Source organism: Stigmatopora argus, chromosome 12 (assembly GCF_051989625.1).
Source record: "Stigmatopora argus isolate UIUO_Sarg chromosome 12, RoL_Sarg_1.0, whole genome shotgun sequence".
NCBI lineage: Eukaryota > Metazoa > Chordata > Actinopteri > Syngnathiformes > Syngnathidae > Stigmatopora > Stigmatopora argus.
Genome location: NC_135398.1, coordinates 7,365,730 through 7,374,418, shown reverse-complemented (window position 1 = coordinate 7,374,418; position 8,689 = coordinate 7,365,730). Strand labels below are relative to the sequence as shown.

At 40.2% G+C, this 8,689-nt stretch overlaps 2 protein-coding genes and 1 long non-coding RNA gene across 5 annotated transcripts; 2 read left to right on the top strand and 1 right to left on the bottom strand.

The window, feature by feature from the left end:
- The first annotated feature begins 185 nt into the window (after positions 1-185).
- Positions 186-3,191, top strand: cdc7 (cell division cycle 7 homolog (S. cerevisiae)). The gene is made up of 8 exons (XM_077615513.1): positions 186-263; positions 480-622; positions 731-1,045; positions 1,798-1,839; positions 2,491-2,573; positions 2,639-2,788; positions 2,860-2,988; positions 3,046-3,191. The coding sequence occupies exons 1-8, from the start codon at positions 186-188 to the stop codon at positions 3,189-3,191; spliced, it is 1,086 nt and encodes a 361-aa protein (XP_077471639.1).
- Positions 3,192-3,720: 529 nt separating this feature from the next.
- glmna (glomulin, FKBP associated protein a) lies at positions 3,721-8,581 on the bottom strand. Of its 3 annotated transcripts, XM_077615090.1 has the most exons (19): positions 8,533-8,581; positions 8,259-8,321; positions 7,929-8,054; positions 7,754-7,867; positions 7,575-7,683; positions 6,707-6,986; positions 6,544-6,643; positions 6,040-6,221; positions 5,899-5,952; positions 5,679-5,709; positions 5,508-5,597; positions 5,387-5,428; positions 5,053-5,126; positions 4,895-4,979; positions 4,714-4,823; positions 4,559-4,622; positions 4,113-4,248; positions 3,973-4,043; positions 3,721-3,903 (listed from the first exon to the last, which is right to left on the bottom strand). In XM_077615090.1, exons 2-19 carry the CDS (start codon positions 8,295-8,297, stop codon positions 3,820-3,822), a joined length of 1,791 nt encoding a protein of 596 aa, XP_077471216.1. In that variant the 5' UTR covers positions 8,298-8,321; positions 8,533-8,581; the 3' UTR covers positions 3,721-3,819. The 3 variants fall into 3 exon arrangements, with proteins under 3 accessions (XP_077471216.1, XP_077471214.1, XP_077471215.1); XM_077615088.1 differs by having other exon boundaries at positions 3,973-4,248; XM_077615089.1 differs by having other exon boundaries at positions 3,973-4,248; positions 8,259-8,331; positions 8,533-8,580.
- Positions 4,525-6,377, top strand: LOC144085630 (uncharacterized). Its single transcript, XR_013304199.1, has 4 exons — positions 4,525-4,989; positions 5,859-5,960; positions 6,031-6,089; positions 6,171-6,377. It is a non-coding gene; the product is annotated as an uncharacterized LOC144085630 (long non-coding RNA).
- Positions 8,582-8,689: the final 108 nt, after the last annotated feature.

Genomic DNA, 8,689 nt, shown 5'->3' with positions numbered 1-8,689 from the left:
AACATCTCATTCCTACTAGTCATCCCACTCGCATTGCTGCTGAGCTCCAGTGTCTGACTGTTGCTGGGTTCGTTGATTATTATTTTAAGATGATGGCTTTGCCAACCTGTCATTTTCATTTTTCTTCCATCACTATTGCTTGACACGCACGGAACTCTTATTTTTGTAGCGGCAGGGAGAATGTAATGGGTGTGGAGTATTGCTTCAGAAAGGAGGATCACACAGTGATTGTCATGCCTTATATGGAACATCAAGCTATAGTGGTAAGAGGAATTTTTATAAACTTCCTATTGTTCAAAGAAATCAGTTTGTTTTAGTTACACTCCAGGGTTTCCCATAATGGTTTTAAAGGAATAAATTTGGATATTACCATGTGAAACCAATTGATTATAGTTTGTGTACACAACAAAACAAAACAAGCAGCAACATATTGATTTCTGTTTTCTAACATTTGATGTGCTCAAATTCTAACAAACAAGGACATCATCGGCTCATTGAGTTTCGAAGAGGTTCGTCTGTACATCTACCATCTGTTGAAGGCCCTCGGACACATTCATCAGTTTGGTATAATCCACCGAGACATCAAACCCAACAATTTTCTCTACAACAGAAAGGCCAGGACGTGAGTGATAAATAACAATGCGGACCGCTCTTACTGGACTAAAAATGTTTATGTTCTGGTGCCATTGACAACGATAAATGATTCCACGTGTCCATTGTGTATATGTAGGTTTGCCCTTGTGGATTTTGGCCTCGCTCAGGGAACAGCCGACACTCAAATCGAGCTGCTCAAGGTGGTCAGGCAGAATTTGCCGCAACCCAAAGCTGCAGGCTCCAAAGAAAGACGAGAAAAAGCGCAACCTAGACCCCCCTCTGGCAACACTGCCTCTGCCTCATTACATCCACCGCCTTCTACGGCTCACCCCCCTTCCTCCTCTCCTTCCTCCACCTCTGCCACACGGAAAGCGCTGATTAAAAAATCACGTTCTGTCACTCACACGGTGGGGGCCTCCACTTCTCACACAAAGGTGTCCTCACTGAAACGGTCATTTTTCTTCTCGGTGATTGGGGACTAACTGTGTTCAGAATCACCCGCCCTACATTTAAATCAGGGGTGTCAAACTCGTCATCATTCGCAGGTCTATTGTGGCAGCCAACCCATATTAATATGACCTAGTAGATATCCAATCCGTTTTGATTTGATCGAAGGTTCGCTGCCAGTACCTCCTAGTTTAAATACTCAGTCTGTGTTATCCTCAAAATTGTCCAAATATTTTTTTTTGTTTAATACTAAATATTGTCTTGGCTTCTGTGTTCATGATAATTCACCATTTAGGTGCAATCTTGTTATTACCACCCCCTATCTAGTGAATAGGGAATGAGTGATACTGAATACAGACTCCCTCCCAATGTTAAAGCCCTGAGCTGGGCACTCTTTGTTGATGTACTTAATTTCAGAGTACAGGGTGAATAAAGTTTAATCTCATCTAATTCATGAACATTTGTTGTTTCCAGGATTTGGTTGGGTTACGCAGAGAACCAAGGCCTGTGTTTAGCGAGAGGAACATGAACAGCTGTTCTTCAACGACTACAAAACAAGAAACTAGGACACAAGTATGTTGCCAAGAAGTTTTGCATTTTAAAGAAGCTTTAATGTTAACTGGAAAAATAGTATTTTGTGATATGCAATAGGTTATAATTCATTGCACAGTATATGAAAATGAGGTTTGTAATTTTCCTGCCAGACCTTCTACAGTCCCAGTTGTAATTTATTAAATGAATGTTTTCTCTTTTCAGCTCCCAAGAACAGGAGAGCTTTCGAGTCGAAGGTTTCTTTCGGTGAGAGGGGAACTAGCAACTAACCGTGTTCAGAAAGCTCAGCGAGGTGTCCACCACTCTCTTACCTGTAACTGCTTCCAAACGGATCGAGTCTGCAATGTGTGCTTGTCTAGGTAAAGTCTTGATGTTTGTCGTCTCAGTTTGCTGGAATTGTTTTCTACCAGGATTGTGAATCATTGACATAGGCCAAGTTGTAGATTTTTTTTCAGAAGGCCATTATATCCATCAACTCGGGTTGCTGCAATTAATCATCTAATTGACACTAATCGATTATCAAATGGGGTGACTAAATTATTTTGATAACCCAATTCTACCTCACCTCGGGCCTGACAGCTATCAAACGAGCTCCCAGTCAAAATGGGTTAGACATCTATTGTTGTCAATGGCAGCGAGTTAGTTGGTTTTATTTGTATTTACTTATATTTCAGTTTTCATTCATTGTTTTTTTTTTCATTTATGTTTGTCAAAATGGAAAACATGGACTGATTTTTTATTTTTAAATACTTTTTTCTTTTTCAATTAAAAAAACTGTAAATATTCAGATTTCTGTAGTCCATAGTCATTCATTCAGGACTACAGAAATGTGATTTTAGCCAGAAAAAAACGACTTGATGCATGTGATTTCCTTTATGCTGTCTCGTTTCTCCAAAGGAAGCAGCAGTTGGCTCCAAGAGCTGGAACTCCAGGTTTCCGGGCACCTGAAGTCCTCCTGAAGTGGCCAAACCAAGGGACAGGTGGGTGGGTGTCTTTAACTCTATGGCTCACAGTGATAAACAAATACCCTTGTTTCTGCACTCAGCTATTGACGTGTGGTCAGCCGGAGTCATCTTGCTCTCCCTGCTGAGTGGACGCTTCCCGTTTTTCAAAGCCAGCGATGACTTGGTGGCCCTCTCTCAGATCATGACCATACGAGGCTCCAGAGAGACCACACAAGCCGGCAAGGCAATCGGTACGTATCAAAATTACAGTTGAAACGTAACCGTGGCTTCATTCACCGCCATCGGCCTCCGTCTTGTCCAGGCAAGGCGGTGCTGTGCAGTCGGGAGCTTCCCAAGTTGGATCTCAGGGTCCTTTGCGAGACGCTCAGGGGGCAGAGACCACGAGAAGAAGTCGGTAAATCTCCAGATAATTGGCACAAAAAGGAAGCAGGTGAGACTCTGTTATCCCCAAAAAGCAAAGAGAAAACCCCAAAATCCTCCTCACAAGGAGAAACTTGGGGCAATGATGAACGAGGGTGGGACACGGTCCCCGAAGAGGCCTACGACCTACTGGACCGCTTATTGGATCTTAACCCGATGACTAGACTTACAGCAGCAGAGGGTCTTGAGCACCCGCTCTTTGCACACTTTTGATTGTTGAGTTATACGGATGATTATCAGCAAATACTATGGTCATTCATAATCCATCATCCATAAGAATTGTTTTAGTAATTTTAATTGATGAGAATAAAGGCACTAAGTGTCATTTATCTTATCAAATAATACGTCTGAGGGACTTCTCTCATATTTTTTTATTTTTTCTATTTATTTATCCTATTAAATAACTAAATATTGGGAGCAAATATATCTTTGTGAACTCTTTTAATACCATTGAAGAAGTTAGACGTCCAATCCTCGTAAATTTTGTGTCACAAGTAGACGTCAAATTAGCCCTCCCACTTCTGATGGATTGGACTTCCAGCAAGTGTTGTATCATGGGATATTGTCACCTCAAGACATGCACAACATTCGCCTTTAAAAATCCACAAATAAGACGCAGTTTACTATAACCCACTATCTAAATCGGTAGAAAACATAGCAGCTTATCTTCAGAAAATTATGATGTGAGTCAGTCTGGCATCTATTGTCATGTGTGAATATGATGTGACACTGACCAACACCATTTTGGATGAAAAATATTTATTAGCAGATTTGAAAAATGTTGACATTATCTACATTTTCCGCAGGTTTAATCAGCAAAAAAGTGACGTTTAAGTCTTATCTAGTCCTTCCCGTCTGTGAGCTCCTCTATTCGCACCAGTACACTTTCCATCATATCAAAGGTCTGCAAGGCTGAATGGAGTGCCTGGTGAGGAAGAAAAATGATCCAGTACTCTTCAAAGTACAATTCAAGTAACACAAAACAGCCTCTCACCTGAATCTGAGAATCTGGCGTCATATTTGGGAGCTTCTCATCACCGACGGACACAGAAATCACAGGTGTCTCTGTAAAAGGTGATACAAAGATTATACTATCTGAAGAGTTGGTATAAAAAGGAATTGTGTTGCGCTGACCTTTGACATTTTTCTTGTCTTGATCCGTAATGGTGTTCAGTTCCCTTTCATAGTGCGCTCTTGACATGTTAATACCAACACGAAGGGGCTTCGTGAAAACATCTTCAATTTTATAGAGCTCTGTCCAGATGCCGGTCTGCGACATTGGATAATACAAGAAAGACATTCATCATCTAAAAACCAGTATGTGTATTTTGACATTTAAGTCAGTGCTTTTCAAAGTTTGATCCGAGTAACAACAGGCTCCCTTTAGTCGTGTGCAACAGAATCACAGAATTAAATGTTGATGGAAGCACTAATGCAGGGGGGTCAGCACCTATCCAGTCTGTTTTCTACATCCCCCCCCCCCCCCCCCCCCCCCCCCCCCCTCCTCCAATATGGAAAACCAGAGTTCCACTAATGTAATGGTGGAAATGGGAATTTCATGTGGTAAAAATGAAACTCACCTTATTCTCAGTTACTTTGTCCCTTATGATGAGGTAGCGTAATAAGTTAAGAGCCTCCATGACTCTGTTGGGAAATTGCCACAATTGTCAAATAACACTTTTCTGATAGTTTTGAGCTTTCAATTGTCTCTTTGGAATATTTCCCTATCTTTTACCTGTCAAGATACTGCAGGAGGTCCGTCTCCGGGCCATCTGGAAGGGTAAAGACCAATCGCAACAGAGGAAGCAGGTGAACCCCCTCGAACCATATGTTACTGTTGCCGGGCTGCATAGAAGCACAGAAGAAAACAATAAGAGAAGGAACACCAGACAAAATGAGATTTTGGTTCCTCTCACCCGTAGGGCTGTGTCAATTTGACTTCTGATGTTTTTGATGATGTAACCTTCTAAGCCAGAGTGATTACATGTCTTCAGCATGAACCTGAAACGAGGTGAGTGATGCCAACTCATTGAAGGCGATATACGTCCTGTCCAATTTGAACGTGGGAACTTACCTAAAGAAATCGTACTTGGCCTTAAGATTAAATTTCTCTATACTCAGCTGGAACACTTTTAAACCTTTACATCTCTGTGATCAAAGAGAATTTAGTTATTCAAAGGATCATCTTACATAGTGAGACAGGTACAATTGGACGACAATTATTTCAGGGTTTTCTCCAGTTCCCATCTCGAACATTACACATTCATATTTTAAATAAGTGGTTTCAATCAGTAAACATTATTTTTTTTTAGCCTGGGGATGTGGGGACAAAGAAGCCTGGTGGCCCGGCAAGCTTATAAAGCACTGGGGAAATCCACAAAATGTACAGCCAATATATAGTAGCTTACCAAATCACGTCTTGGACATATGGTCATAACCTTGGTTAAGTTCTGTAAACAAACAGAAAACCAATCATTGGGATCTACTAAAGTAAAGGAATATTACAACTACATTATTAGTAAGTCTTACCTGCGGAACAGTGAGGAATGTTTTAATTTCTAGGAGTTCTGAAGGCAGACTGTTGTCCTCCACCCGCACAAGAATTTTTTCATACAGCTCCTGTGACATAGAAAGAAATGTTTTTTCCCATATATGCATGCTTATAAACACAGATTTTAAAAAGCATTAAAAATTACCCACCAGACCTTTCTGAATCCTGAATTCTTCACTTCTAAAAAAAAAAAAAAAAAAAGTTCAGTGATAATGAGGACCACAATATGGCTAGCTACTTGGAGTGAAGATTTGGCAACAGCAAATGAAATGTAACATAAGTCAATTCCCCAAAATTATTTTTACTAGCGCATGATTTTTTTTCAACAGACAAGACTTGTTGCACTGTTTAAGGAGTGAATGCATTCACCTGGACAGAAGTAGGCTGACGTGCTCCATATTACACCGAAGACAGAAGACGGGACTGCAAGCGTGAGCACATTTTTGATTAGACGTCCAAGAGTTGATTAGGACTTCCTTTTAACTGGTGTCAATCTTGTAGGGGTCTTACTTGAAGACGCAGGGGAAAGTGTCAGCTGCCAGGTGATGAACAAACACCAGGTGAGCCAGGCTCGCAAGGGACTCTTTGGGGTAACGCACTTCCTCCTCTAAAAAGCCCTTGGTTACTTTTCTCTTGCACAGGGGCTGATAAACGAGAGACTGCGTCGACTCTCCAATAGCGTTCAGGTTGTTCTGCAGTACAACACAAACACAAACGTACAATCAGCGGCAAAGCCTATCCACCCTTGTCATTTTCCACATCTACTCAATGAAAAACAGGTCGTAAAACAGTTGGATTGGAGTTGGTATAAACACCAATCATTGCTAAAGTTACAAAATCAAATGTATAAGCACTTCATTATTTAAAGACCTATTATACATTTTATCCACTTGAATTAAAACTTATTTCCAATCATTTTATTCATGCTGGGAACATAAGCAGCAAAATTAGATTAAAACATGACGTGGGAATTAATTTACAATAAATAAATTCAATAAAATAAATGTAGTATACCAAGATTTCTGAGGCAAAATCTCTTAGCGGTGATAGAGAGAGGCTTTCCCGATCATTGAGTTGCACGTTCAGAAGAGGACGACTCAAAGAACCCATACAGCTGCAATCCAAAAACAACATCAAATGGGGTTGCATGAGATGAATCCTCAAAATGATCACTTACAATTTGAGCAGTTCAGTCCTCAACTCCTCTTGCTCCTGTAACACCCCCTTTGTGGAATTTCCACTGGGCTTCCCGTTCTCGCTACCGAGTCCCAATTTAGCCTCCTGGAAAAATGGCTTGACAAAGATAGTCAAGTCAGCGCAGCAGCGACCGAGCAGAATAATGTTGTCTTCCTCCTGCTCCTTGGAGTGAGGGATTGGCAATTTGGCCACCTGCTCCAGGGCAGATGACAAGGCCATGCCCAAAGATGATGCCTTACGGCTTCCCATACGCAGCAGCACTGTGAAATATCAGTCGTTTAGAAAATTAACCTGGAATTCATTTTTTTTAATGTATATATATCTTAACTCTAGAATGGTAACCCTCTATTTCAGGGGTTACCTTTCATGCTTCTGAAATAGAGGGTTACCATGGTTACCGGGGGAAAAATGGGTCCTAAGCAAGACGGTGCAATGAAGGGTACCCATTTTTCCCCCAGTAACCATGGTAACCCTCTATTTCAGAAGCGTGAAAGGTAACCACTGAAATAGAGGGTTACCATTCTAGGGTTAATGGAGCATTATGTATGATTTGCACTTCGATCATTCATTAAATGCCACTAATATTTAAATTTAAACATTCATGTTTTTTTGGTGGTTAAGCTGAGATCTTCTTATTTTAAAACATGATATGCAACCACCAAAATGTATTGTTTTGATTTGAAAAGCCTGATCATTCTCATCTAGTTGAGTGAAACAAGGTTCATTAGGTCCTATTTTGCCTTTTTATTTTATTTTTTACTTCTCTTTTTTGTTAACCTCCCTAGCTTAAAAATGAATATCATTTTGACCACCACTCTTACATATTGCTCCTTTAACGTATTCCTCACCTTTCTGCAAAGGTTTTAACAGCAGATTGAGGCTCTCTGCTATGATGGAAGGTTCTTCTTGTTCCAACTGTTCCAATAGGCCAATAAGCAACTCTTTAGGCCTGCATGTCTGGATTGGAACAAATGACATTAATATATGTTCTAAAAAAGAACATCAAAACCTTCTAATATATAATGACCTCTAACAGGTGATTGAAAATGGCCAGACACTGAAGAAGGTTCTTGTCTTCCTTTTTCATTAGAACATGAACCAGAGGAGGAAGCAAATTCCAGCCCATAAATCTCACCATGTCCTACAGAAGAACAGATTTGTCTTAATTAAATGTGCATTGTAGCACTTGAACAATTACGCACTTGGTTTTTGTCATCTAGGACAATACTGAGCACTTGAGCGCTGTTTCCGTCCTCGATGCATGACCGACCAGCGGTCATGAAAATATCGTGATCGCCGGTACTGTAACTGTCAACGGGGAGGGCTTGCTGGATGAGAAAGAAAAAGAATGAGTTAAAAATAAAATAAAATAAAAATAAAAAAAAACATTACAGCCTTAAAGGGCTTTACAGGCCTACAATTCTAAAAATGACATACCTAATTCTATGATCTATATAGCCCACATGTGTGCCTTTGAAGCCTTTTGAAACGTTGGCATTTCATTTAAATGTAGGGTTTTAGTTTGCACTTACACATCTCTGGACTACATCGCTGAACTGATCCAGAGCCATTCTGATTGTCACCAAACAGCAATCCTAAAAGAAACTGATCCATTACGTTGGTCAAATGCATTAATATTAACTATACGTACTACAGTAATCACAACACTACAAGGGTAACTGTAAGACAAGACGATGCTAGATCAAAACAGTTCAGGCGCTAGACAAAACAAAAATATACATAACTCTAAAACAAGTATTACATGTGTTAATATTATTTAGTTTTAATTTATGAATAAATGAAAACCTTGGGTTTCCCGGTGCCACTACCCCACGCCGGTCAGGATGAAAATAGATATCACATACTTAAAGCTACATGTCTAAAGACAGAGTTGGTGGCGTAAAACTTAGCGGCCATCTTGGGTCAGATTACGTTTATGTATTCCTATTTTTTCCACTAAAAT

Coding starts and splice junctions, on each gene's coding strand:
- cdc7 (XM_077615513.1), top strand. CDS start 186: ATGGGTGTGGAGTATTGCTTCAGAAAGGAGGATCACACAGTGATTGTC. Junction 623..730: donor TACAACAGAAAGGCCAGGAC/GTGAGTGATAAA, acceptor GTGTATATGTAG/GTTTGCCCTTGTGGATTTTG. Junction 1,046..1,797: donor AAGGTGTCCTCACTGAAACG/GTCATTTTTCTT, acceptor TTCTCTTTTCAG/CTCCCAAGAACAGGAGAGCT.
- glmna (XM_077615088.1), bottom strand. CDS start 8,297: ATGGCTCTGGATCAGTTCAGCGATGTAGTCCAGAGATGT. Junction 5,953..6,039: donor ACTTTCCCCTGCGTCTTCAA/GTAAGACCCCTA, acceptor TCACGCTTGCAG/TCCCGTCTTCTGTCTTCGGT. Junction 4,980..5,052: donor GCCAAGTACGATTTCTTTAG/GTAAGTTCCCAC, acceptor ACCTCGTTTCAG/GTTCATGCTGAAGACATGTA.